The following is a 27,969-nucleotide window of genomic DNA, read 5'->3' as shown; positions in this document are numbered from 1 at the left end:
TGTTCAATCATTGATTTCTTGGAAGTAAAGCTACCAAATGATGCGACCGTGACCCCACACTCTTCTGTGCTTTTAGACACGGCCGAGAAGTACCACAAGAACAGAATTGTTCTCAACTTTGATGTGCAATTGACCAAAGTGCACTCATTGATAATGACTCGGAATAACAACCATCCAGTCAACAGACGTTCGATCCTCGATCACTGACGAAACGAGGGTTTCTCGACCCCTCCTCCAACATGCCGAGCTCCGCTCAACTGGCCTGGATTCTCTTAGCTCACTTAGTCTAACTGTAGGCGAGCTCTTCCGTCACTAACATCCCTGTCTTCCAGGGGTCCAGCCCCTCAAGGTGCTCGTATCGAACACCATCCCGCTGAAATAAACATGCCCATCCCTCGGCTTTTCAGTGGCTCTGTCGTCCACATCGAATTGTTCCATCAGACGAATCTGCCATCGAATCAGCAGCTCATGTTCGCCGGAAAGAATGAGCTTCCTCCCTACAGCGCCATTGGCGAAAACCCCGCCGCCAGCTCTGTGAGGGGTTGGAACTCCCATCTCCAATTACCCCGCAGGTCGCGATTGCTGCGCGTGTTTGGCCTGGCTTGCCTCGCATTCATCGTCTACGCACAATGGCGGCAAATATCACCCATTGGGAGACATTCGAACTCCGAATCTAACCTGCATGGCCTCTCAATCGCGCAACTCAAAGAAGATCTTGCAACATGCGCCAAACTGCATCACAAACCGGTGGATCCCGTCGGCTACGGGCGAGCAAGGAACTCCCGATATGTTGACGGCCACAGGCCCACCCTCATCAGGAACGCGACGGTTTGGACCGGGGAGCCGGTCAAGGAGAAAGCGAACTTCAGCTGGATACAAGCAGATGTCTTTGTCGAATTTGGTCTCATCGAGAACGTCGCTGAAACGATTTCGGTGAAAGAATTGCCTGAGGATGTTTTGGTTTACGACGCTAAAGGCCGCCCCCTCACTGCCGGCATCATCGATATGCACAGCCATGCCGCTGTACACTCTCTACCGACCATACACGGCAATGAGGATGTCAGCGAACTTTCGAAGGACATCACGCCCTATGTCAGGATAATTGACGGCATTCAGCCGACGGATCATCAGCTTCAGGTCATCAAGTCCGGGGGCGTGACGACGTCACTGATCCTCCCTGGCTCCAGCAACAATATCGGTGGAGAGGCCTTCCCAATCAAGCATGCTGTCGGACAACAGGATGGGCGGAACGAAACAAGTGTTATCGATATGTTGGCAGACCCGGATTGGACGTGGCGATACATGAAGATGGCTTGCGGTGAAAACGCCAAGCAGATCCACGGCAAAGTTGGCGAGCGTGGTCCGTACAGTCGCCTGGGTGAGAGCTGGGAGCTTCGCCAAGCTTTTGAGCACGCCGCCAAGTTGAAGCGCGAACAAGATGATTGGTGCCGAAATGCTGCCCATGGGCTGGATAACGTCAAGACGTATCTAGCCTTCGAGCTCGAATGGGAAGGCTTGGTAGCTCTCTTAAGAGGCCAGGTCCACGTTCACACCCACTGCTACACCATCAACGACCTCGAAGCCTTCGTTGACCATAGCATTGAGTTCAAGTTCCCAATCAGGGCTTTTCATCACGCTCACCAAACTCATCTTGTGCCTGATGTGAGTCCCCTTTTGCATCCGTAAGATGGACTACAACTGACTTGGCTTGGTCCAACAGATATTGAAGCGGGCTTGGGGTGACGATCCACCGGCATCAGCCCTCTTCGCCGATAATATGTGGTATAAGGCCGAGGCCGCGATAGGTTCCGAATATGCTGGCAAGCATCTCTATGATGCGGGTCTCGTTCCCATCTACGTCAGCGATAACCCGGTTCTCAACGCCCAGCACGTCGTCTTCGAAGCCGCCAAAGCCTACAAGTATGGACTACCATATCACGCGGCACTTGCATCGGTGACAACGGCCCCAGCGGAGCGACTCGGCCTTGGTGAGCGCCTAGGCAAGATCAAGTCTGGGTATGACGCCGACATCGTGGTCTGGGACAGTGATCCCTTGAGTGTCGGTGCGACCCCGGCCCAGGTCTGGATTGATGGCACAGCTCAGTATGAGAGTCCATTCGAACTTCAGAAGCCATTTGAAGGGACGCTTGTACCGGATGAGGACCTCGGAAATATTGAGGAGGAGTTAGCTGCGGTTGACGGCGATGTGGTTTTCACTGGCATCTCAAAGATTCTCATGTCTGTCGAAAAGGCAGGCTTTGCCGCTGATGGGGAGAGCTACAACGTGGCCGTCTCCAACGGCAAGATCACTTGTGTCGGAGTCTGCGACCGTGAGCTCAAGACCGCGTCCAAAGTGAAGGGTGCCGTGATCCATATCAAGAACGGACATCTCTCGCCAGCTTTTACCGCCTTTGGCTCGACGCTGGGTCTGAACTACATCGAAACCGAAAGTGTAACGGACAACGGCGCGGATGGGGGTCGCTTTAGTCGCGGAGTCGATGGTCTGGCACTCGATACAGAGAAACTCCATGTGGCCCACCGATATGGTGTCACAAGGGCCATCTCAGCCCCGAAGTTCACCGGCATCGCGACCCACCACGGCACCAGTGCGGGGTTCCTGACCGGAGCGGAGACGGTACTCGACTCTGGGGCCGTCTTTGCTCGGGATGCCGCGCTACATTACACGCTTGATCTCTCAGCTAAACGGGGACTCGATGGAATCTCGTCTATGTCTGCAGCCGTCGGTGACCTGCGCAACAAACTCTTGAGAGCCGTGGCCTCCCTTGCGTCTGAAAAGCCCATCAACTTTGAAGAGAAGCTCTCAGAGGCTTCATTCCTTCGTGCGGTGATACAGGGAAAGATGGCTCTCGCGGTTACTGTTCATAGCGCCGATACCATCGCAGCCCTGTTGGATGTGAAGGCTTCAATCGAAGACACCATGAAAGAGGCCCATCTGGGCGACAGTCGTTTAAGACTTGTCGTTGTGGGCGGCGCGGAAGCGCATCTCGTTGCCGAACAGCTCGCGTCAGCCGGCGTGGGTGTCATCCTCGCCCCATCGCAATCTTTTGCAGTTTCGTGGGATCAACGAAGGGCCCTTACAGGAGCACCTCTGACCAACGGGACGGCGATCGATGTTCTAATCAACGCGGGAGTACTGACAGCCATCGGCCTTGAGGAAGATTGGCTCATTCGGGACTTGGGACTTCTCGCCGGGGTTGCATACGCCAATGGGGGACACAGGATAAGTGAGACGGCGGCACTTGATCTGATCAGCCGCAACATTTATAACATGCTAGGCTTGGCAGACGAGGAACGAGACCATTTCATGATATCATCGGGCCATCCACTTGATATTGGTTCCAGGGTAAAAGCTGTTGGAAACGGACAAAGGTGTTGGCGTGTATGAGTATGAAGGTCATCTATTCTGCTTTACGAATATTTTTCATTCACAAAATCCCGTCGCATTCCTGCATACGCGGCTGCTGCAGAACCGCACCTCATCCTCTGCCTTCAGGTCGAACTCGTGTTACGGACTTTGAGACGTGCTCCGACGTGGCCCGAAGGATGGAGAGTTCCCAGGCCAAAGGTTCTCAAGCTCATACCCGTCTCTCCACGCATCGCCTTGTCAGAAGTGATTTCACAGTCGTACAAGGTAATGAAATGAGCAACACATCCTATCAGAATGCGCTTCGCAAGGAATCGTCCTGGGCACATGTGCGCTCCGCCCCCGAATGGCAGCCATGATCCCGACTTGCCGTTGATGCTGTAGACAAACTCTCCGCTGCTGGTCTTCTCAGGCAAGAGAAACCTCCCTGGCCAGAATTCCTCAGGCGGATGGCTTCTGGCAGCCCCAGTGCACCAAACAGAGGGGTTCATGTGCTCAGTGGTCGAGTTGACGAAGAATAGTCGATGCCCGGGAACAAGGGAGCCCCGCACGTTCACTCCATCGACAGGTGTTTTGCGAGGGATGATGCCGTGGACTCTTAGGCGAAGGGTCTCGGCAAAGACGGCTTGCAAGAACGGCTTCTTCAAGAGTTTCTCCATGTCGAAACGAGGTCCGCCATCGACATCTGCGATGCGACAGTCTGCCACCTCTTCTTTCACTACACGCATAAGCTCTGGGTCGCGGCATATCTCCAGGATGGCCCAGAAAGCGGCCGGTGAGGAGTTAGCTGTGCCTCTACGAAAAAGTCAGTGTCACAAAACTTGTATGAGAAGGGACAAGGAAGACTTGTACATACCCCCAGAGAAGCCCCAGGTTGTGAGCTGCGATAGAAGAGAAAGGAAATCGGTCGACATCAATGTACATGGCTGTACGATCGCGGAAGAACGCATGGCCCCAGTAAGGATCGAATCCGTCCTCTGAGATTGTGTCGGGGTGGAAGTTCGCGACCGCCCACTCGTTCCATTCTTGAACAGCACGAAGGCACCTATCTCGAGCTTGGTATATGCGACTCATGAGGAAGTTAGGAAGGCGGAGAAACAGAAGGGTAATGTTGTCGTGGACGTATTGCCAGTCCTCCAAAAACATGGGGTTCTCCTTCAGCAAGTAAGGCCCACATAGTGTGTCGATGAAAGACCGCACAATCTCCATGTCCAACGACTCCTTCAGATCATGGAGCTCGTGTTCCGTGTTGCCCGCGGCCAGGTTTCGCATGTTCTTTGCCAACGCTTCGTCGAAACGGTCATTAAAACCCTTCGTCCCTGGACCAGAGAGGAGGTTACTGATGTGGTGGTGACTGCGGGCTCCGAAGTCATTTCGGACCTCTTCTTCACCATGCTTGGATGGACCATCTTCTTTTGCTTCTTCTTCTTCTGTCCAGAAGAGGCCGAGGTCTTTCTTAGGCAACAGAAAGACACGATGGACGAAGATGCCCTGAAAGAAGAACGTCGAGAGGGACTTGTTCTGAAAGGTGCTTCGGATATTGTTTGCGCCTTGAACGATGTAGCAGCTGAAGTTGAACCACTTGATTTGAAGTGGTGAAGCTCGATGAAAGAGGTCGCTGAACATCAGAACGGTTAGTCTTGCCTACTATTGGTGGGCCTCTACACAAGTAAAAAGGCACATACGACACGGTGAGAAACTTGAGGACGTCGAAGACCCCTCTCAAGTGAGACCAAGTAAGAGGAATAAGGCTCGATCCCTTTGCAGGCTTCTTGCCGGAGCTGATGTGTGGTCGGAATGGGGTGTTGGGAAATGCATATGGCAGAAGGAGGAAGATGAACGAGATTGCAACTATGGTCAAAGCCTTATTTGATTCGACCGGGACCAGAAACCCACCAAACGTGGTCGAGTTCTGGGCGATGATGGGCAGCCCAGTCCCTCCAGGCGCCACTGAAGCCATAACGTAAAATTGCAAGGCCTTTCAACGGATACTCGTTCACAGAACGGAGCGCACTCTTCCACTCCTTGCGTTCAAATATCAACCATTGCATTTTATATATACACCACATCCTGCCGCCCACCTGCGCAACTGTCGGAGCCCGATCCATCAATGAGTCCTGCGAGTTGCTGAAGAAAATCCTGTTCTCATTTTGTAATGGTAACAAGGGTTCATGATTGAGGGGCACTCCATGCTGCCAAGATGTTTCGACTGCCAAGATGCCTGCAAAAAATGCTTCGTCGGGAGTTGAAAGGAAGAAGCCGGCGCGGCTTTCCCACCCCGCGCGGAAGATCGTGAAGACGGGCTGGAGACAGAGCTCAATGCGGTAAGTTCTCCATCTTATCAATCAAATTTGATCTTATCAGATGGGATCAATGTAACGGTCCCCATCATTACTCGCAATTGCTCCACAACAGAATCTTTAGAGTTGCACGATGGTCTCCAGTGATAGCGTCCGCGATAGCGTACCTACGTCAATGCATCTCGATTTGAGTCTGGCCCATGTCAGTTACTGCCGAAGACCATTTAATCCTCGAATGAGGTGGTATCAAGCTCATCTGGCCCGCATGGAAGCTGAAATATGCGAGTATTGACTTGTCGCTCATTGGTGGTTACTAGAAAATCGAGCCCTTGCCCCTGAGGGCCATGCAAGGTTAATGCGCCTTAGGCTGTTGTCAAGACGATCATCCGTCAAATTTTCTTGGTTTTTGAAGCTTCATATCAACCGCTAAGGATTTTTCGTCCCGGATGAAGGTGGAGGCCACTCGCTTAGAAGACATGAAGTCGGGAAATGTAATCCGATGTCTAAACGGAGGACTTTTGGCATCAGACTTTTCGACTTCGCGTCCCGCGCACCCCGACGAGCAGAAAGTCGAAGAGGCTGGATCTGCCCGTTGAAGAAGCTCGTCTTCGCTCGGATTCAACTTTCCGCTGCAAGCTGACTTATTCCACCCGAAAATGACGGAAACGGTGCCAGCAATGGCCTGGCATAGGCTGATGTTTGCTGTCGGTGCCATCTCAATCTTTGCTGTGATTGTGCGCTTCATATATCGAGGATATCAACAACGGCGCTTTTATCGGAATTTGGTGAGTCAACAGCGCGCGGGTTACACTATTGATTGTCAAAGACTAAGATTGGCCACAGCCAGGCCCGCCTCACAGCTGGCTACTGGGCCATCTCAAAGCAGTCGGTGATGTAGCCGGGATACTGCCTCCCAATTGTCATCCGCAAGCTTACTACACCGAGCTCGCACGGCGACACAAACTCGATGGAATTTTCTACCTCGACCTCTGGCCAATCGGCCCTCCAAGCGTAATCTTGACACGGCCTGAGTTGTGCGACCAGCCTGCCATCATCAAGTGCGCTGTTCGGCACCCTGTCGCGGACGACACACTCACGCCAGTGGTTGGCCACGGTGGCATCGCAAACTCGAACGGGCCTTTGTGGAAGAAGTCGCACACCACGTTACTGCCGGCCTTCTCTTGGGCAAACATCCGCTCCCTGGCGAGCTTGATGGCTGAAGAGTGTATGCCATTTCGGAGTCTGCTGAGTAGGCTGTCTGAAACCGGGGAGGTATTTTCCCTGGAAGATGTAGCAGCGAAGCTTGTCTTCGATATCATCTTTCGTATCATCTTCAACTTCCCCCTCAACGCTCAGACAGATGGAAGCCAGGACCTTGATGATTTGCGAGAGTTGATGGCGTTCGCGGAAAGCCAGAGCGACCCGGCTGTCATGCTCAACCCGTTCGCCCGTTTGAAGATTTGGTGGCGAAGGAAGAAGATTTCCAAACAGCTTGACATTTCAATGACCAGGAAAATCCGAGAACGCTTTGTGGCACTGCCTCAAGACGAAAGCATATCATCCCGACGAAGTGCACAGTCCATCTTGGACTTGATGCTGCGCGAGCACCTCCCGACTCCATCGGAAGCAAGCAAAAAACGACCAAATGCTCGAATTCTGTCAGAAGCTGATGAGGCTGTGATTCTTTCCAAGTGAGTCAAAACCTGCTGTATCGATACAAGTACTGGCTAATTCATGGTCAGCATCAAGAATCTGCTCGTAGGAGGGCATGGGACGACGACAGACACCATTTGTGTAAGCTTAGCAAGATCCTACAATAACTATGGAAGTTCGACGTTCTCACAGCAGCTTCCCAGTTTTCCTTTATGCTTCTTTCTGAGGCGCCGGCGGTAGTCGAAACCATGCTTCGGGAGCACAGAGATGTCCTAGGATCCGACGTTAACAGCATCGTGAGCTCCATTGCAAACAACCCAGAAAGGTTGCAGACGCTGCCATACACCGAGGCTGTTATCAAAGAGATCTTGAGGCTATTTCCCATCGGATTCACGGTTAGACAGGCAGCCCCACAGGCAACAGTGAGCCATAATGGCGAGACATTCCCCATAGATAACGGCTTGATGGTCTGTATGAACGGTCATGATCTACACTACAATCCCGATTTCTTTCCGAATCCCACGGAGTTCTCCCCTGAACGGTGGCTGGGTCCCAATGAGATTCCAAGATCCCAGTTTAGAACCTTTGGAAGAGGTTTGAGGTCATGTATGGGAGAAAACCTTGCCATGAACGAGTTGAAGATAATCTTTTCGCTGGTCTTGGTGGACTTTTCCTTCAAGTGCTACGAATTGGCGCCGAATGCGAAAAACACAACTTCGTACACGGATTTAGATCAGACTTACGGCGACATCGTCTTTCAAGAGCTAGGTTTAGAGGCAAAGCCTCGAGGTGGGATGATGATGACCGTTCAAAGACGATAATAGGACTACGTTATCTGAAAATATGGTGATTTAGAAAGCCGAAGGCCCACCGTTCAATGTATTCCGCGAGTAACAGCTTCCATTCCGTCCTTGTACTCCAGCTTGTCAACATTTCGACTGGAATCAGTGCCCCCCTTGAAATTCTCCCTCTTGCAAATTGGAGTCTAACTTCGGCATACAGGGAATAGGGTCGTGGCTGCTGTATAAGGTACCTTGTATAAGATGCTGGTCTCGCCAGGCTTCTACCCAAGATGATCTCCCAACTTATTGCGTCATAATACCCGCTTCACGGAAAACGCTTTCCGATCCTTTTCTTTGTCGTATCAGATTTGGTGGGATATTCGCCAACATTTCCGTCTGCCTCCTTTTGTTGACTTGAATCTGACAAGGCTTTGAATGATGGATGAGTAAACTACCGATTATATCATGGTCAGTCATCTATCCATTGGCCTTTCAGCCTGTATGACTCTCCGAGACTGCTGAAGCCTCCAGGCTTTAGCACATAAACATTATGCAGTTGCACTTTAATCTCGGTAAACATCACGATGCGGAAAATAAGTCCGTGGTCTCTAACCGTCAAGCGTCATATTCTACGCATTGAACATAGACCGTGCTAATGACGGTGATGGTGTGCTATATCTGACAGCCGATCCGGTCACTCCTACCAGGGCAAAATAGAGTTTCGATGGTCGAAAGCTTGACACAAACAAAGCGAGACTCCGGATATCACTTGAGGGGTCACGTACATCACCATACAAGGTTGTATCTAATCATCGAACTCGCAGCTACTTGTTGATCCTTTGGAATGATATCAATGTCCACGTCTTGCTCTCCCACCGGCAAGACGATCAATCCCCTTTCCCACGCATGTTCCATTGTGCCGCTCTCCCACCGGCCCAAAGATTTATAAGCGTTTGCATGCCTGAGATTCATAGTTCTTCATAGGCAATTTGGCAGACGAAAATCAAGTTGCAAAGCATGTGTTCAGCATATCGCAAATCAGAGTTCTATCCTTTAGCAGCCCAGAACGTGGCGAGAAAGTGACATTTTTCAAAAAGCGGAAGAGGCTACCCAAGGGCCATGAACGCCCTTACCTTAACGAGGTGAACAAAATGAGCGAGCGCGCTTTAATTGAAGCGCATGAAATCGAGGTCTTAGGAATTAAGCATCTGTCTGGAGCAGCAAGCGTGCAATTCAAATCGAAGGGGAGGGAGGTGGTATTTTGACGTCAGCGGAAGGCTGTCTATCAGTCAGTCATTATCCCACTCGGCCTCCCACCCGATCAATTATTATCTCTGTGGGCAATTGTTTCTAAGCATGCTGCATGGATAGAGTCGTTGAACGGGAAGGAGAAGACTGAGTATTGTCTATGATGTGGAATCGCCGAATCCAACATATAAAAGGAGGAGGAATGGACCAGGGCATCGGAAATGCTTCACTGATCACACTTTCAACACGAGAAGTATCACTGAGAATATCCTGTTGAACTCATCTGATTCTTTTACGATGGCCAATACTTTCTTTCTTGTCTTGGCAGCCGCTATTGGACTTTTCGCAACGGCTTCATCTTTCTCTCCGGAGCCTGCTTCTCTTGTGGTCGAAAGAGTTCCTTCGAATGTTAGGCCATATGTACTTCGATACTCTAACGGAGATGCTTATCAAATTGGCGCCGACATTTACAGGGTCCTGGTGACAGATCAGTCTTCGGGTGGCGCTTTCACCTTGTTTACGGAGAGCGGAAGGGAGAATCTCCAGATAACCACGCACCGCCACCACCGCTACTACGAAACCTTCTTCGCAATCCGCGGAGGCATGACGATGTGGATCAATGGAGAGACACGCGCGATACAGGCATCGGACTTCGCTACTGTCCCTCAGAACCAAAACCACTCTTTCCAGTTCACTGAGCCCGATACCTTGATGGCGAGCTTCATAGCACCAGGAGGGTTTGAAAAATGGATTTACAACGTCTCAGAACCCTTTTCGAGCGAATTCGATGCACCGTTCCCGCCGGATCAACCACTGCCTTATCCTGTGGACAAGATCATTGCCGCAGCAGCTGACGGAAGCTTCGACATTACGATCGCCCCAGATGCGGCCTTGTCGCACAACATGACAAACGGTACCTCAAACCAAGGGTTGCCTTGGCATAATGGAAATAGCGATTTGCCGGGTAACCCAGATGAGCCGTACTTCGTCGCCAACAATCGGGGCCCAAAGTTCCTTCATCGTTCCGAAGGTCAGGTCATCGCGCCTCTGGTGAGCAGTAATGAAACGTCCGGAAATGCTACTATCAGTATCATCACAATCAGGAGGAGAACGCTGGGTAGCGAAGCACCGCTGCGCAAATCGAGCGGCTCACAAGTGATGTTGGTCCTAGACGGGCAGTTGATGATCTCGGTGGCAGGGCAGAAAGAAAATCTCCTTACGGGCGATGTCTTCTTCGTGCCACCTGATACTGAGTACAGCTACTGGAGTGACGTCGCTTTCACTAGGCTGTATGTTGGTGCGACATCTGGTGATGATGGATTGGCGGACCAGTTGATGAGGGATGCAGAGGACTGGGGCTTCGCGCTGTATCCTTCGACTTGATATGACGTCCGCCCCGAAGAGGTGCTTTGAAAGCCACGGAAGAAGTTTCTGGTTACACAAGGCAGATACTGAAGTTATCCTTGGTCGTGTACGTTGGTCTGGGATCATGATGTTAGGCAAATGTAAAATGGAGTCGACAGACATCCTGAATATTTCTAGGTATTCTTCAGCTCGACGGCTTGATTGGCATGACTTTGATAGCACACACGCCTTAGTTAGTTCAATTGGCTACAAGTGAAAGCTCCTGTGAAGTTACTACTTCCTAGTACCTCGACCCGAGTACATAGTGTTTCATCCATTGTGCAACGACTCAGATACGATGGAGGAAGTCTTTGTTCAACCTGTCTACGACTGTGTACTGCAGAAATGTTGCGGAGTCTCAATTCTCTGGCATGTCGTGTCGCTTACACTCATAGCAAATTCAAGGTGATGTCGCATCGTCTGCGTTTGGGAGACAGAAGAACAAAGTCAACAACATCCATGCTGTCTGCAGGCATTTTACTGCTGAGCCTCGCCCCCCGACATTCCCGAAAAAAGATCGCCGCAGAAAGTCGAAGTTCCATCATGGCCAAGTGCTGGCCAATGCAGACCCTCGATCCACCACCAAGAGGTATCATAGCTTGCCTTTGTCGCAATGTGACCGCCGCAGAGTCTAGAAAACGGTCGGCCTTAAATCTGGAATCATGGTTAACTCTAGAAACAAATCAGACGACAGGATAGGTATACCGATGAGGTTCATGGAATATCTCTGGGTCTCTGTGAAGGGTGTAGGCAGGACTGTAAACCACTGTACCTGCTGGGATGTAGTGAGCTGACAGAGTAGCACCTTCCTCGGGAACAGTCCGGGGTAGAGACGATGGAACCGCTGGATACAACCGCAACGTCTCTTCGATTATGGCATTAAGAAGAGGGCAATCGTCCAGGGTCTTGTCATTGAAGTCATCACCAAGCTGAGACACCTCATCCTCGAGTCTTCTTTGTAGTTCCTTCTGCTCCAACACCGACCAGATCAGATAGGTTAAAACTGCGGCAGTGGTATCTGACCCAGCAACCATCATGCCTGCAGCCTCTATTCGCACAGTATCATCGTTGAGCCATTGCCGTCCCTCCCTCTCGCAGTCGATGATCATTTCTTTGAACAGACTCCTGGTCTTGTCGTCTTGCCGGTAAAGCTTCTCAACCCCAACCTTTCCCGCCGCATCACACTGTTCAAGGCAGCGAGATACTGTCTGGAGCGACGATTTGGGAATCGATCGGAAGAGGAAGTGCAAAATTGGGAGCTCGCTTTTGAAGACTGCTCCAAGCAAAGCGTTCTCAATTGCTCGCATGTAAAGCGTGCTCTTGGTCTATATTAGCGGAGGTCAACGCCTGAAACGAGGGCCATCCTTGGCTTACCTTGCCCAAGCCCAGCATACCAAAGGACTGGCCAAAAGACAGGAGACTGATGATGTCCGCAGCCATCAAAGTCCACCATTTATGAGTATTAGCAGTTCCCCGCATCGCTTCATCCTTGATCTTCGACACCGCAAGTTCCACATTCTGACGGATCTCACTCTCCCAGTTTTGTCGCAGAGATGTGAGCGTAAAGGAGCGCTGAAGCAACTTCCGTCGCTCTTTCGCTTCCTGCTTGTCGGTGAGAAAGGACAGAGAAAGTGCCGGGAGCTTATCAGCAAAATCGCCAACCCACTGCGCCTTCTCGAAACCACCACCCATCTTGTACACCCGGATGACCGAATCGAGATCGACACATGAAATCTCATTGGGGGCAACTCTGACCAACTTTCCGTATTTTTGGTGAAGATTGTAGATATAAGTCATTCGAGTTCCGGTCAGCCGACTTGCCTTCAGTCTCCATCGACAGAACCGAGTGTGCCATGGGCCCGGGATATGGCTGAGGGGCGATCGTAGACCCGTCCAAATAATCTGCGGTCTGTCAGTTCTGAAGCGTAATTGAAGAGGTGACTCCAACCGACGTTGAGAAGCACGTAGGCTGCAACTGCAACTAGAAAGAAGAAACTCCCACCACTGATGGATAGGCTGTCCGGAATCGTTATCGAATATCCCATTCTGGTAAGATTTGTCGATGCTGGACATGATCCTGGAGATACAAAAGCAAATTCTTCATGTGCGATGATCAGGCGATGGCTTTTTATCTGGATCTCTCTCTGTGCCAGTAGCATGGGATGACATCGCGTGAGATCCTGTGCCCCTGAGGTGCATCTTGTTTGCCAGGAAGTTCTCAAATTGGACAGGGCTGCCCCCACGAACTATTCAGCTGATGGAGGTCCTAGACCAACAGGATACTCGCTTTCCCAACTGTGCCTCAAAGTAAGGCTTGGGAGAGCCCCTGGTTACCCGGACCATGTGGTCTAGGCCTTCGGCTGAAAGAGCAAACTTGCTGTGAGATTGGTATTGGAACCAACGGATTTCAGCTAGGCAAATGTGACAGCGAGAACGACACCCACCTACCAACAAACATACCGAATTTTGCCGGGGTTTCTTTCAGCCTGACTGGAAAGCTGAAGAATCCAAGGCACGCCGCACAAACTGCTTGGCTTCACCTCAACGATGAGCGCAACCAACACACATGATTTTGAAGGATCAGTATGTGTTGAGCACGTATAGACGGGAAGATAGAGATAAGGCCTGCTGACTAGTTGATGTGGTGGAAGAGCTGATGAATTTGATCGATCAAGTGACGAGATGAGCTCCTCATGGCCGAGGATTTTGCCGACTCCTTGGAGCAAGCACTAGGGGCCCAAGCCTTCGGGCATGTCACGATAAGACAAGCAGGATTGGGAGTGAAAGCTTTCATATGAGATAAGTCGCAATTACAGATGCGAGGAAGGTGAACAGCAAAAAAAGCATTGTGGCCCTTCAAACATACATCCCAAGACGTTTCAAAACCTTTGCACATGGAGTTCACGCCGTGTGGTGTCTTTAATAACCCAGAATCATTATAGAAATCTTGAAGCTGAACATAATTCTTCAATCCTCGATCAACTCGCTTGAGAAAGGCGACCAGTGCAGCCACTGGAATGCTTGGACATGGTTGGAATTTGCAACAATAAAGTGGCTCGTGTTCTGGTGCTCCTAGTCTGAAGGGTCTTGGGAGACATTGACGGCTTTGCGATTATACTTCGTCGGTAAGTGCCGTACCGGACGTGAAGGCTTGCCCGTCCGAGTTTGACTTGCGAGTTGCTGAAGTTTAAAGATTATTGAAATATGTATTATTCAGCAGCCTCATCCGAAGATTCGATGAACACTCGGCGCCGAATTAAGTTACATGACAAACCAAATACAGCATGTCAACTTGCTCTTAGAGTTGGTGATGTCTGGATCAAACCGAACAACGGTTTCTTGTTTGTGGGGTACTGCAATTGCGAACTCAATGGGCACATGTGTTTCTTAGACCTCGGGCGAATCATGAGCTGCATGCTGCAAGGACGGTAGGAAGAAGAACTGTAAATCTGGGCGACGAAACACCCTCAACACCAACCCCGAACCAGCTCGGAATCCGGTGGGATTCACGTCGTGGGCAGCCCGGCCGGCATCGAAGCCGAGCGAGTGGTCCTTCACATGGCGGCAAAGGCGGCTGTGGGGCCGTGCTCGATCGGTGGGCGGGGAGAAGACGCTCCGACGGATGGAGACCCGAAAAGCCCGAGACCCCGATGGTTGTGGACGAATGCGGTTTCACAGCTAAGATGAATGACGCACACGAAGGAATGGCTGTAGCTCCCTTTTACGCGGGATAGCTGGATGGATGTGCTGGCCAGAGCTCCGCGTAATAGCTCTCGCGAGCTGCCGCACCGGAATCACCTCATCGTAATGCGATTGATGCGAAACAACGAACGGGATTCCACCGTTTCTCTCCACGAAAGACCATCCCTTCTCATAGCCGGTGGAAACCTTGGCTATTTCTGGGTTGCATCAAGCATGTAGGGCTCCGCGCAGCCGTCTGGTGTTCCCTCCGGCTCGTCCGGGGCCAAAGGTCCCATTGGAGAACAATGGGCGGGGAGAGTTTCACGTCGCCTTCGCTGTCCGATCGCCTTGACGTCAGCTGACGATTAGACCTCTAGGTGTTGGCGTAGTCGATTCTTCTGCCTGCGGTGGTCTGGCGTGCTATGGCGTGGTGTTTCTTTGATGTCGGCGAACAAACTACTCCCTTATCTACCTTCCTGCTACCTCACCCACCCCTAGGCTTGGTTGACATCCTGCATTCCCTCTTATCAACCTTTTCCATCAAAATCAAGATAGTATTGTTATCAGGGAATTGACAAAAATAATTCAATATGAAGGCTATCGCTGCCCTATCCTGCGTGGCCGTTGCCAACGCATTTATCCTTCCCGACCCTCAGATTTTCGAGCAAGCGTCGATCCAGAATGACGAGCGCCCCTCCTGGTGGGACCGCATCCCGTCAAAGGATTCCATCGTGAACACTGTCGAAGAGGGCTTCGACTCGTTGTCCTCCCAGATTGAGGGTGCCCTGCACACTATTGAGGACACTGTCGAGAACAAGTTTGAGCACATTTTCGAGGAGGAAATCTTCAATGATGAGGGCGATACTTCCGACAAGTCCATCTTTGACCTCGTTGCCGGCAGCAAGTACACCACCACTCTCGCTAAGCTCGTTAGCGATTACGACGACATCGTCGAGGTGTTGAAGAGCACCAAGGCCAACCACACCGTCTTCGCACCGACCGATCGGGCTTTTGCGAAGCTCCCCAAGGGCTTGAAGCTCAGCAAGGAGGCCATCAAGTCTATTCTGCTGTACCATGTCGGTGTTGGCGTGTACGACGCGAAGAGGGTCTTGCGCACCCACACGCTCCCCACGCTACTGAATGAACCCTGGCTCGGTGACAAGCCTCAGCGTCTTCGCACCAGCGTTGGTCTCGGTGGTGTCCGCGTCAACTTCTACAGCAAGGTTGTTGCAGTCAACATCGTAAGTAATTAATCCACACTCTCAATTGCTACCATAGTTTCACGTGCTGACTACTTTTTCCACAGCGTGCGAACAACGGAATCATCCACGGCATCGACAGCGTCCTCCTTCCTCCTCCTCTGGTCGGCCGGGAGCTCACCCTCCTGCCCAGCCAGTTCTCGACCTTGCTCCTAGCCTACGAGAAGACGGACTTCGTCAAGTACATCCACGGCGTCAAGTCTACTGGCACCACCGTCTTCGCCCCCTCCAACAATGCCTTTGCCCGTCTCGGACCCAAGGCCAATGCCTTCCTGTTCAACAGCCCGACCGGCCTGAAGTTCCTCAAGGCTCTGCTGAAGTACCAGATTGTCGCGAACACCACCCTGTACAGCGACGCCCTTTACCGCCCCGGTAACAAGGAAGCCAATGTCATGGAGCACTACCACGTGGACCTCCCGACTCTGCTGGGCGGCAAGAACATTGCTGTTGATGTTGCTGTGTGGCGCGGCTTCAGACGCGTCAAGCTCAATGGCTACATCCCCATTGTTGTTGCTGACGGCATTGCCAAGAACGGTGTCATCCACGTCCCTGCTCGCGTCCCCATCCCCCCTCACAAGCACAAGAAGGACAGCGAGAACGGCGAGATTAGCGTCCAAGATTTGAAGGAGAGATTGGCGGAGTATGTTGACGAGGACGATAAGCAGGACGATTTTGGATGGTCTGCTGAGCTCTAAGTGAAGCACATGAAGACGGGGAATGCTGTAGCTCTGCCCCGTGCATAGCACCAAGGAAATCAACAACAGCGCAAGGGAAGCGCTGTGAAAATGGATCACATCACCCATAGCAAGAACGGTAAAAGTCTATCATGAACGCCAATACAAAAGCATTCTGACTCGGAATTCGTCTTGCAATCACCAACGTCGCTATGCATGTGTAGAAGAGCTCTAATCGGAGGCCTGCAGCTAGCGAACCAAGTCACGCCCCAAGCAGGTTCTTGCATCAATCAGTGCATAGGGCTCGGGTACATCAACCTGTTTGTCAATGCTTTTACTCTGTGCAGCAATCCAAGTCCGAAGCAAGACAGCGCGCCACGAGTGACCCATTCAGTGGACTGTAAAATCCCTGTATTCCGACTTCAGACACAACCAGTGACGGCCATTATCGTCTTCCCAAGCTGCCGGAGCTGCTGCACCGGCCACGCGAGACACAAGGGGCTCCCGGACTCGTGGTAGCGCTGCTCTCAACTCATTTCGCTAACCGTCCAAAGCAATCCCCGACTTCAGCCCTACCTCCCCGACACAACAGAGCATTCCAGCTACTTTATTGGATCCTCGGGTACGCTTACAGCGATCAGGCTTGTAAGGCCAGGGAAGCTTGCGTCGCGGAGAGCTTTGCCAATACAGGCTGCATCTTCAACACGCCATTCAAAGGTCTCACGAACGAAAGAGATGCCACTTTGGGACTCCTTCTCACCTGCATCGGCCAACAGTTATCGGCAGTCTCCTGTCACAAGATACCATCACTGCCCATCCAGCCATTTACGCCTCAAAGCGGTGCCAGCCCCTTGGACCCGCATCAACCTAGTTCAGAGCCGGCTACCGTAGCCTTTCACGCCAAAATCCAGCTCTGCCGTCCCTGAATCCGCATCGCGACTGGTGTCGCCGAGGTGGCGCATGGGCGCAGGCTTCAGCTGAGGGGGGGACGGAACGCCTCTTCCAGTTTACACCTGCTTCGATTGGCTCCCAACCTTTTTATATCCGCGCGAATGCAGGACAACATGTGAGTGGGAAGAGACGTGGCCCCAGATGCGGTCAAGCGGCCTCCCTAGAAGCCACCGAAGGCTGGACCGCGCCGGCACGGCGAGGAAACGACGAACCAGGGTTCGGGAAAGATGCGAGTCCTGGGCGGTGCTCGGCTTCTTGTCTTGGGGCAGATGCAGCAGGCTCGGAAGAAAATAGCAGCAGGCTCTGGGTCATGGAATACACTAGGACGGGAGACAATGCCCGATGGGAGGAGCATTATTGAAGCGCCGAGTGGCTCAAAAGATGCAATTCTCCCTGCGACTGCGGCGTCGGGAAACGGCTCTGGTGAGCTCTGCTGTTTTCCGAGATCTTTTATTCAGAGTAAATCAGTACTGGAAGACGAAGCAACGGGTCCACACCGTCGGTAACGGCCGTTGAGTCAAAATGCATCAGCCTCCGCCCGCTGATCAGTCGACCTTCGACTCACAGGCGCGGTACAACCTTCAAGCCACGGAAGATGTCGACGACGAGCAGCATTTTGTCGAGGAGGAGAAGAAGCGGACCATCCAGTTGCCTAAAAGACCAAACTACAAGCCGAAGCCGTTGCGATGGCCGTTCATTACTGTCGTTATTCTTCTGCTCGGGATCCTCATGGCTTTGGTCATTGTCGCCAGGACGACGATGCCTAATTCTGACAGCACGGCGACCATTGAACCCAGGCATATCTTAATGTACCGGCAAAATGGAACTTCAGATGGGCAGTCAACATCGACCGATCCACCGCCGTCAACGTCCCCGGCCGAAACCAACTCGACACCGGCAACGTCCTCCTCCACGGCAACTGCTGTGCCGAGTACTTCGACTGTAGCGAACCTCCCTATCAGTACCGGCCCCGACCTACCAACAAGTTCTGGATCTCAAACTCAGGCAACATCAGAACAGCCATTACGGGCCTCGGAGTCATCCACATTGCCTAGTCGCTCTATCTTAGAGGTGTCATCTCCAGAAGTGCCATCTTCAGAAAAGCAGGAAGTCGTGCCCACTTCAGATCACGCCGTGGTAGCACCTGACCAACCGACCATCACTGTGATTCCGGAGTCAAATCCGTCTGACGAGACTGTTCGGGCGTCTTCGAAGAACCCTATTACCACTGCGGCTCCGGAGCCAACGGACTCGACATCATTCTCATCGAAGACTATGGTGGAGACCACAAGCACTGCTTCTGAGACACAAACTACATCCTCTATCAATTCGAAAGACAGCATTGTATCAACAGGTCCAGAATCCAGCTCTACAACCGCCAAGACAGGAACAACAAGCAGTTCAGACAACGAGTCAAAGTCTGCGTCGTCGACAAAGTCAGAACGCAGTGCTGACGCAACTTCATCAAGCACAGGCCGTCGAGGGAAAGAGGGTCCGGCCATCACCGATACGACTTCTGGATCCGAGATCACGTCGTTCACGTCAAGTACCAGCCGCGGTCGGTTCAAATTGCCTGTTATCACCAGCGAATTCACAACAACCATCACCAAACCTGGTTCCACTACCACATACACCAACGAGGTCACCATCCATGTGCCTTCAACCTTCACGTCAACCGGAAAGACAACGATACCCGGAACCCAAGGCGTAACGACGTACACAGACGTCCGCACAACCAGCGTACCGCGTACCATCACGAGATCGGGCGTGGCGAGCTTCCCCCACGTGACAATAATACCAGTCAAACCAACGATAACTAGTATCCAAACCATTAACCACGAGCCGACCGTATCGGAAGTCGTGGAGACCTCCTTTGAGCCCACAGAAATCACGTACACCTCGACGTCCGCTTTTACCGTGCCACCACGCACAAGCGATGTTACTTCCGTCATCGTCAGTGCCGTGCCGTCAACGGTCGCATCCGTCGTCACAAGTACAAGCCCTCCTCAGGTCTATGTGTCAGTGGGAACCACCGAGATTACCAAGTTCATCACCGTCCCTGGTGGGAACCGAGGCAACGAGCCGCAGACCCAGCCTCCAGTCTTTCAGGTCATTACCAGCGTTTACGACGGAAAGGTCGAAACATTTGTGGACAAGGGCACCCTTCCACACTCAATCCAGCAGGGGCCGGCGCATTCAAAGAGATGGCCACCACGATTAACGGAAAGGCGACCGTCGTCAACGTTCCTGTCACTCAGGAACCAGTACTACTGGCTGTACAGACCATAATCGATGGCACACCGACCGTTCTGTGGATCAATTCTGTGCCAACAGCAGGCTTCAGTCCCATTTCATTGACCCTGGTGTCGGAGATTGGCGGCATTACCGGTGTATTCACGACGATAGATCCTCTAGAGACTACCAAGACAACGATAGACGGTAAGGAGACTACCATAATAAGGACGCCGGGACCACGGACGTTTACATCGGTGTCGGGAGGGACTCTGACGACCATGACCATCATCACTACCCCGACCGGCACAATGCCTCTGTCTTTCACGGTCATCACGACCATAGGAGGCACCTTGAGTACTATCATATCCACTCCCACACCTACTACGTTCACCACCTCTATCTCGGGCACATTGAGGACCATTACCTCCACGCCAAGTCCTACAACTCGCTTATCAACCATCAAGCCCTCCACCACGCTCATCACCTTCACGACCAAACCAACAGCAACAGACAGCCCCGATCGGGTCATAACCGATATCGAAAAGTTCGGTTTTACTAATGGCGACTACTTCGTCGGGAAGTTCCTCCCAATCATCCTTGCAGTCATGATTGCGGTTCCTCTCCGGATCATCGACCTCAACGCCAAGCTGTACCAGCCTTTCCACGCTCTCGCACGGGAAGGAGGCTCGTTGGGGAAAAGCAGCATGACCTTGCAGTTTGATGGCTGGAAAGGCTTCTTGACCCCCTTCGAGAGTTTATTGCAGGGTCATCCGGTCCCTTTCATCACAACATTAATCATATTGTGTTCATCTCTACTTGCACCTTTAGCGACGGAAGCTATCGGGATGAAACTTCATGGCACTTGCAAGATCACAGCAATCGAGGGCTGTGGCATCCAATTGGGTGTCTCTCCAGTATCAAGCTACGCGCTGGTCGCCCTGATTGCCTTCATCGTATTCTTGCTTCTCGTCTTGCTCTTTTTCCTTCGGACTTGGGAAACAGGCCTCCATGCCAACCCCTGGAGCATAGCCGGAATCTCCTCCCTTGCGCGCAACTCGGACATTCGATCGCATCAAATCGACTTCAAAGCCAGCGCAAAAGCGATGACAGACAAGCGATATGGTTTTGGCTACTTCGAAAACAACCTCGGCCGCGACGAGTACGGCATTATCTACTGTGACGACTCAGCCCAGAGTCTCCAAGGCGCAACAGCTTCCGGCGCAATTCCAGCAGACGACGAACTCACTGGCACGTACCAAAGGGACATTGCAAAGAAAAGCCGTAAACCGGTGCCTTTCATTGCACTTACGTGGTGGTGGCGACTCGGGTTCATCTTCTTCCTCACTGCCTTGTTTATCATCATATTGTACTATCATCTCACACTGGGCGTTCGAACTTCTTTTAAAGACTTCATGGATAGTCAGACGTTTGGCGTTCGGTTCTTTTTCGCGGCGTTGGGTGTTACCATTATCTTCTGCTGGGAGTCTATTTTCATCACTAAGTGCACCGAACCCAACCTCAATTTCGCTTAGCTGACGTGGATCTTGAAGGCATCGCAATAATCAGCCCCTACCACAACATGGGTCGTCGCTCCCAGCCCCCGGAGAAATCCATCCTCTTGACTCGTCCAACGAACGGCTTCTACGGACTCTACGCGGCGATATTGGAGGGCAACATCATTCTTATGCTGGCAGCTTTCATGTCCATCCTTGCCGAATTCCTGCCGATTCTCTTCGCAAACGTGCCATACAACCTGACGCAGACTCTGAAATCCCACAATGTCTGCGCGACCATCAGCCTTACGATTCTTGCGCTCATGTTGGCCTCCATGGTGGCAAGCCTATTCATCAAATGGCCCGAGCTGCCAGTCGATCCGCGCAGTATCGCCGGAGCCTTGTACTACGTCGCAGAGAGTCGGATGCTAGAGGATTTCGAGGGACTTTCAAAGCTGGACTCTGAAGAGAGGGAGAAGAAAGTCAAGGAGCTTGGGCGGAGGTACTTCTATGGAGGCCTCACGGGCAGTAATGGTAAAAGAATGGGCGTTGAGTCTGTTGAGAGCGTTGAGGACACAGCATATACCGGTGGTCACTGGTTCTTACCTCCACAAGAAGACCAACAGGGTGATGAAGACAATCGAGGAGAGACGGTGCAGGAATCTGAGGTACCTCGTCAAACCGAGCAGACTTTGCATTTGGAAACAAGGCAGGAGGTTAATCAAGAGGATGACGTCGATCGAGGACCCGTGCTACCAGACCCGCACGGCCTCTAGAGGCGAAGCAGGGTTCCGAAGGATTCAGTTGATGCTTCATCACGTAAAGCATTGCCTAGATCAAGAAAGTAAAGCGAAAAAAGTGAAGTTGAGATGTATTATTAAGAAAGTGGTGCCAAACGCATCTACCATTACAGACTGGCGGTGACTCGGGAATATCTAAACGCAGAAAGACTTTTCGGATCTTTGGACAAAGGAAATGTTGATTCATATAATGCGCGTGAGGCTTAGCATCGAGCGTTCCCCTTGGTAACAGACTTGATGTAAGACTTCACCTTCTCATATTTGCCTCCTCGCACATTTTCGATGTGGGTAAGCACACGAGGGTAAACCTCTTCATGGGCAGTAGGACTCATCCAAGCATCAAGATGGCCGCGACCTTCGAAGACTTGCCTCTCGTAGCACATGCCGCCGTTGACCTCGCTGAGGGTGGTGAAGGACTTGTCGGTGTTCTGCGGGTCGTAGACTGCGTTCTCAGATCCGGAGAAGAGGAAGATGGGAAGACCCTTGAGACGAGCAATATTCCCCTGTGTGGTAAGTTCGACATTCCGAGAGTCAAGAACATTCTCTGCGAGACCGCTGTCCATAAGGTGGCGAAGGCTCTTCATCGAGGTACCTCCGAGGAAGTTCTCCAACTGGGCATGGGTGGCGTCATTCAGGTGCTGGTGTGACCAAAGGCTAGCATATCGAAGTTAGCAGGTGAAAAAGTTGGAATGCGTGATCATGAATTGGGGCTCTTACCGTCCAAATACAAGAGAGCTACGATGACAAACGACAGAGTTGCAAATCTCGTCACGACGACCGACGGGGTAGAAGCGGAGCGCCTGGTTGATGACCTGCTGAATGATGCCATCCTGGGAGGAGCTCGAGCAATCGTACCAGTTGCCCTGGAAGAGACTGTAGATAGACGCCATGGAGATCGGAAGGCTGGCCTTGATCTGATTGACCTTGGCAAACATTGGGTTCATGAAGACTTGGGAGGCAGTCACGCCACTGAGCCACTGGCGCGGAATCGTGCCGTCAAGCAGACCTGAGGCGAGAGCAACAGAACCAGCGCAGTGAGCAACGACGTATGTTGTGACGGATGGTCCACTTCCGCTATCCTCGATGTGATGTCTTCGGCGAATTTCCTCGAGAGCGGCCTTGAGATCCAGTCGAGCATCATATGTGGTCCAGTTTTGCTGGGCAACGATGGTCTTGCCCACACGGTGAACCATCGAGTACACTCGGAACCCCTTCGCACGGTAGTAGTTGACAGCATTCTTCTCGATTGTGGGCAAGGCGAAGATCTGCTGGTCAACAGCAGCACCGGGGATAAGGAACACAATAGGCGCGTCCGACTCGTCCCAGTTGCGCTTCTCGTAGGGCTCATAAAATTGAGGGCTCCAGTAGAAGAGCTTGGTCTTGACACGATCGCTTGCATGGAGTGTTATCTCCTCCGTGTATCTTGAGGGGTTCTGGTAGTTGTTGAATGGCAGACTGGGCCACTGCATAGGAATGAACGGTGTAAGGAAAGCACTGGCTGCCTTGGCGGTGAAGTAACCGAGGAAGTTGGCAGTCGAAGCAACGCGGGAGTAGAGAGTCGAGCCGGTAGTCTCCATGGTGGTGCATTCCTGGAGGAAAGAGGTGGGACGAATGTGGATGATACCCTTGCCGAGAACATTGTTTTCGTCTCCCATACCACCAGTCCCAAGCTCCGTGATGGTGCAGTACAGGGTAGTAGTAGCCTTCCAGAGGTTGAGAGGGTTGAGGGTGACATCCGGATTGACGACCTTGTATCCGTTGAAGTGGAGCTTCTGGCCGTTGGGGCACGATATGGTAAAGTTGTACGTGAGGTTCGTGGTGTCAGGTGCGCGAGGGTCGTCATTGAAGAGTTGGAATTTACCGCCCTGTACCATGCAGGTTCCGCCGAGCTTGGGGCAGGTAAAGGTTCCGGTGAGAGTGGCCGGGTGCTCCTTGTCATGGACAACTATGCCAGGTCAGCTTCTGTGTTCGAGTCTCTGGCGCAGGTTGACTTACGGTTGTGGGTGTTCCATGAGCGAGCGCTCAGGAAGAATCGCGCAAACTCGCCACGACCGCGAGCAGTGGCCGTCGCGTGTTCGAAAGACAAGTTGTTGATCGTCTCGTTCTTGTCACGGATATGAATCCAGCCGTCCATCATCTCAGTGAAGGCAATACCGGCAGTGTTGTCATCTCTGGCAGTCTGGATGATGTCTTGAACTCTCATCACTTGGAGAGCATCTTCACGCTGTAGGCTCTCCGGAATATGTGCGGGCTTTCCGAAGAGATTGAGAGACCCTTGTACGTGTTAGCATATCGGAAATATCATCACAAACTCGCCCAAAACTTACCATTGCGATCCTCCCTGATAGTCAAGTGTCTGTCTTCGGCAATCTTCTCCATCGATCTCTCGGCGAGGGCGGTGATGGTCGCGAAGGGGTTAACTCCGAGAGCAGCAGGGACAATAGTGCCGTCGCAAACGATGAGGCCAGGGTGGACCTCTTCCCCATCACCCTTGAACAACTGGCCTTTGTCGTTGACACCACCGCCAGCACCAGTACCGTCGTTACTGATGCGTGCGCCGCCACTACAATAATCATGTAAGCAGCTATTCAGAAAGACAAGGGATACTCAATTCCTTACATTGCGTGGACTGTGATCTCCTTCTCTCCGAAGGCGGCATAGAATGGGCTGTCAACGTAAGTGCCCCCAATCAGGTTGGTGATCTTCTGGAGGTAACCCGCAAGCTTAGTAGCTCTCTTGGAAGTGCCGACGCCAGAGAAGTTGATCAGCGGCCTGTCATCGACCAAGTTCATTGTTGCTTGGCTGCCTGAGGAGAAAGTCAGTCGCGTCTTAATGATGAGGTGGAAGGGTTTCACTTACTGTCGTGCGACATGATCAAGTAGCACTGGGTTCTCTCAGTGCTCCCCAGTGGGTTGTAAGGTCCAAAGACGCGAGCACCCACAGCAGCAGCCAAGTGGTCGGCCTTCTGACCAAAGGAAAGATTGTGCGGGAAGACACGACCAGGGAGGTACTGGAGCATAGTCTGGTAGAACGGTGCCAAGGCGGCGGGAATGGCACCCTCTTCGATCACAAAGCCGTCGAGGGGGTTCTCTTGGTCACGGCAGTCGATGACACCCGTGATGCATGGCCCGACAGCACGGTTCGGTGGTGGGTCTGGTCGCCCCATAGAGTTGACGTACTCATTGGTGTTGTAACTGAGATTGGTCAGTAGCTGCTGTGTTCAGGCGGCCCTTTCTTATTCTTACCCGAAAGCCAAGATGTCACCGTTGCCACTCATACCCTGGCCGACATCCTTGCTCATTTGAAGGCCAAACTTCTGGCTGCGAAGCAGAATCTCTGTGGTACCAATACTACCGGCGCCAAAGCAGACCAGTTCCTTTGCATGAACCCACATGAGGTCTTCGTAAAAGATGTCCTGGAAGTTTGCTCGCTTGCCTCCATGCCAGGCAAAGTAAACAATGTAGCCGTCTCTGTCAGGGGCTTCAGTGACGTAACGGACCTCACACTGGCAGAACATCTCGGCACCCCAATTCCAGGCATCGCTGAGATAGTTGACCAGAGTGGTTGACTTGCTTCCGTCATTGAGACCCGTGGTGTCTTGGCCAGTGAGTGAAGATGCCTTCATCGAGACACCAGTGCTATTGTCTCCGTCGACGAACTTGGTCGTTTGAGGCACGCGGTAGAACTTATCGCCCCATCCCATGAGCTTCGCCTGCTTCTCAAGCGTCTCCAACTTGGGAAGCTTGGGGTAGTCCTCTGGGTATTGTGCCGGCTCCAAGACTTTGCGAGCCTTCTCGTAGTCTGGTACACTTTAGTCTCTTTTGAAGCAATCCACATCGTCCAAAACTTACATGGCTTGAGGTTATCGCCTCGGAGTTCCTCGGGCCAAATCGGTAGGCTCATTGTACCAGGGTCCGCCTCCAAGAAGACATTGGCATTCAGGAGACTAGTACCTCCCAGACCGTTTCCGACGAAGGCGTTCTGGCCATCACCGACAATGAGGTGGTAGAGACCAGTAGGGTCACCTCCTTCGGCAAACTTCCCAAGTCTGCCGAGTACGCCGTCCGTTGCTGCATTGGTCATATGCAGCTCTTGGGCAGCACCCGCAATTCCAGAGGGAAACTCTCCGGGCCACTTCTCTTTCCCGCGCTCTAGTAGACAGACGGTCTGTCCAGCTCGAGCCATTCGACTGGCGGCAACGGCCCCACCATAGCCGGAGCCGATGACAACAACATCGTATGAGGGCCGAATCAGCTCAACGGGGCGCGAGATGCGAGGGTACGTGCCGGTGACAGGGTCGAAGTTGTCACTGCCATCGTTGTAGCCGTACTGCGGATCTCTGAGATCATCCCGCAGCTGCGGTGTTCCGTTATGCTGCGGCTCATAGTGGCCGTTGGTGTAGCCGTTGGAGCCGTTGACCTCCGAGTTGTCGTCCATGGTGTCTGGTGCCACGCGAGAGACTAAGACTTACTTACCGCTAAAGAACTGGCAAGCGTCCGTTGAGATGAGAACGAGTAGCCCCAAAGCAGACGGGAACCACGGATGATATCCACCTCCTATAACGGGAGTGCTGCGGGTGTCTCTCGGCCCCGGACTCTCGTCAAGATAGCCAATCACACGGGAATTATGTTGAGAGATGATATTATAAACCGTCGCCAAGGGAACTCCATTCCCACGTTTCATTCACATGCCTTTTGGAAAGTGACTCTTAATCTTCGAGAAGTCACCGGTTCGCGGATTTCCCGAATGCGGCAGGCTGTGCTCGGCGTCAGCACGAGGGGTTCTCACAGCCATCCCACGTACAGTCAGCACACTGATAGTGGTGTTGAGGCACGGTAACTCGTGTGCTATGAGAATAGCCTACACTACGCCCCGTTTCTGTCAGCTTTCGAATTGGCTCTTCCCATTCGTTCAAACATTTGTTTGTGGCTTACGGTCATGTTTCCTCGACGTTCTCGGTGAAACCGATCTTACATTTGGCATGTGATTCAAACCCTTCAGACACAGCGGGTTCTTGCTGTGTAGCAGTCGAGAAGAAGAACAAATTCTCGAAGAACCGAGACAGGATGTCCAGAAAGCCGCAAAGTGAAGTTTTTCGTGCCGGAAGCACTTCTAGACTGACGATGTTTTGAACATGTCCCAACTTTAAACATCATGCGGCGCGGGGAAAGGGCCCTAGGCCTATGATACTACCGGCATGCTGCCTGTGTTCTGAGTACTTTGGGGTGTTTGAATAATCTCCACTCTCTCAGTGCCGCGTTCCGTAGGCGACCAGAGAATACTTGGTGTCTACATTTTCTTCCCCGAATGGCCAGTCGGATGCCTCGCGTTTCCCGAGGGCTTCAGCCGTTGACTCGTTATAGCTTTTCCCGGTTCGGAGGGAAAACATTCCCTCTCGCTGAAATGGGTCAAAAGCAGCACACGCAATCCTTACTGACTGATAAGGCATCGGCCCTCCAATGTTGTCTCACCGCCGCGGGGGCTCCCTGATTAGCGACCAGGGCGCACTTCATATCTGCGGCTGCAAGACGACAGGTTTCCGTGCGGGAACACTAGTTGACGGGCCGCAAGCGGATCGAGGGACAGCATTTTTGAAGGCCTGGCAGTTGAGAAATTTTGAGCTGAACGTTCAGTGGTCTGTAGAATGTGGAAAACATCCCTTGATTGAATCGCCTCTGGTGCCGCGACATTCCGAGACACCACACGCAATATTTGACAGCTTATGTGATTGGAGGCCTGAACTAGTTTTCAGCTCATTTTCACTAGTCTGGGGCGGTGTCTTGATGCAAACCCTGGAATGCCACTTCTCAGCCATCCCGCCCTTGCTGAGGTAAGATACTTTGGAGATGCAGAAAGGAGCACCCCGACTATTCACACGAGCCGTGGTGGGCAGAAAATTACAACACCGCAGAAACCCTATCTCTGACGCCACTGTCAGATTGGGGGCCAGCGTGAAAGTTTCATCGAGGAATAGCCCACATCGAGGGGCTTTCAAGAGCTTCAGCACGTGAAAACAGCCACCACAGCATGTGAGTGAGAGACAACAAGGTCTTGATCTGCATTCCAAGACCGCGTCTACTCCCTTCTGCATGCTTACCACATTA

The 27,969-nt window shown here is 52.2% G+C and overlaps 9 protein-coding genes across 9 annotated transcripts; 6 read left to right on the top strand and 3 right to left on the bottom strand.

Annotated features, from left to right (window-relative positions):
- Positions 1 to 384: 384 nt before the first annotated feature.
- On the top strand, positions 385 to 3,406 carry CGCS363_v004149 (uncharacterized protein; the record flags this gene model as incomplete). Its single annotated transcript, XM_036635998.1, has 2 exons — positions 385 to 1,662; positions 1,721 to 3,406. 2 exons carry the CDS (start codon positions 385 to 387, stop codon positions 3,404 to 3,406), a joined length of 2,964 nt encoding a protein of 987 aa, XP_036498018.1.
- A 104-nt stretch (positions 3,407 to 3,510) lies between these two features.
- On the bottom strand, positions 3,511 to 5,345 carry CYP8B1-1 (5-beta-cholestane-3-alpha,7-alpha-diol 12-alpha-hydroxylase; the record flags this gene model as incomplete). The annotated part of the gene is made up of 3 exons (XM_036635997.1): positions 3,511 to 4,180; positions 4,242 to 5,003; positions 5,071 to 5,345. The coding sequence occupies 3 exons, from the start codon at positions 5,343 to 5,345 to the stop codon at positions 3,511 to 3,513; spliced, it is 1,707 nt and encodes a 568-aa protein (XP_036498019.1).
- A 1,017-nt stretch (positions 5,346 to 6,362) lies between these two features.
- stcS-3 (putative sterigmatocystin biosynthesis P450 monooxygenase stcS) lies at positions 6,363 to 7,771 on the top strand (the record flags this gene model as incomplete). Its single annotated transcript, XM_036635996.1, has 5 exons — positions 6,363 to 6,470; positions 6,529 to 7,376; positions 7,428 to 7,479; positions 7,542 to 7,733; positions 7,766 to 7,771. 5 exons carry the CDS (start codon positions 6,363 to 6,365, stop codon positions 7,769 to 7,771), a joined length of 1,206 nt encoding a protein of 401 aa, XP_036497309.1.
- Positions 7,772 to 11,455: 3,684 nt separating this feature from the next.
- aflV-1 (Cytochrome P450 monooxygenase aflV) lies at positions 11,456 to 12,464 on the bottom strand (the record flags this gene model as incomplete). Its single annotated transcript, XM_036635995.1, has 2 exons — positions 11,456 to 12,097; positions 12,147 to 12,464. The coding sequence occupies 2 exons, from the start codon at positions 12,462 to 12,464 to the stop codon at positions 11,456 to 11,458; spliced, it is 960 nt and encodes a 319-aa protein (XP_036497310.1).
- A 2,579-nt stretch (positions 12,465 to 15,043) lies between these two features.
- aurS-1 (Aurofusarin biosynthesis cluster protein S) lies at positions 15,044 to 16,407 on the top strand (the record flags this gene model as incomplete). Its single annotated transcript, XM_036635994.1, has 2 exons — positions 15,044 to 15,694; positions 15,760 to 16,407. The coding sequence occupies 2 exons, from the start codon at positions 15,044 to 15,046 to the stop codon at positions 16,405 to 16,407; spliced, it is 1,299 nt and encodes a 432-aa protein (XP_036497311.1).
- A 1,452-nt stretch (positions 16,408 to 17,859) lies between these two features.
- CGCS363_v004144 (uncharacterized protein) lies at positions 17,860 to 19,626 on the top strand (the record flags this gene model as incomplete). The annotated part of the gene is made up of 1 exon (XM_036635993.1): positions 17,860 to 19,626. The coding sequence occupies one exon, from the start codon at positions 17,860 to 17,862 to the stop codon at positions 19,624 to 19,626; it is 1,767 nt and encodes a 588-aa protein (XP_036497312.1).
- A 224-nt stretch (positions 19,627 to 19,850) lies between these two features.
- Positions 19,851 to 21,104, top strand: CGCS363_v004143 (uncharacterized protein; the record flags this gene model as incomplete). The annotated part of the gene is made up of 1 exon (XM_036635992.1): positions 19,851 to 21,104. One exon carries the CDS (start codon positions 19,851 to 19,853, stop codon positions 21,102 to 21,104), a length of 1,254 nt encoding a protein of 417 aa, XP_036497313.1.
- A 47-nt stretch (positions 21,105 to 21,151) lies between these two features.
- Positions 21,152 to 21,841, top strand: CGCS363_v004142 (uncharacterized protein; the record flags this gene model as incomplete). Its single annotated transcript, XM_036635991.1, has 1 exon — positions 21,152 to 21,841. The coding sequence occupies one exon, from the start codon at positions 21,152 to 21,154 to the stop codon at positions 21,839 to 21,841; it is 690 nt and encodes a 229-aa protein (XP_036498020.1).
- Positions 21,842 to 22,068: 227 nt separating this feature from the next.
- choB (Cholesterol oxidase) lies at positions 22,069 to 26,302 on the bottom strand (the record flags this gene model as incomplete). Its single annotated transcript, XM_036635990.1, has 8 exons — positions 22,069 to 22,519; positions 22,583 to 23,810; positions 23,861 to 24,139; positions 24,193 to 24,428; positions 24,485 to 24,671; positions 24,725 to 25,059; positions 25,111 to 25,666; positions 25,717 to 26,302. 8 exons carry the CDS (start codon positions 26,300 to 26,302, stop codon positions 22,069 to 22,071), a joined length of 3,858 nt encoding a protein of 1,285 aa, XP_036497314.1.
- Positions 26,303 to 27,969: the final 1,667 nt, after the last annotated feature.

The sequence above is a fragment of the Colletotrichum siamense genome (assembly GCF_013390195.1).
Source record: "Colletotrichum siamense strain Cg363 chromosome Unknown KSG_Cg363_contig03, whole genome shotgun sequence".
NCBI classification, from domain to species: Eukaryota; Fungi; Ascomycota; class Sordariomycetes; order Glomerellales; family Glomerellaceae; genus Colletotrichum; species Colletotrichum siamense.
Note: the sequence above shows the minus strand (reverse complement) of the source record. Positions and strands in the feature narration are given on the sequence as shown.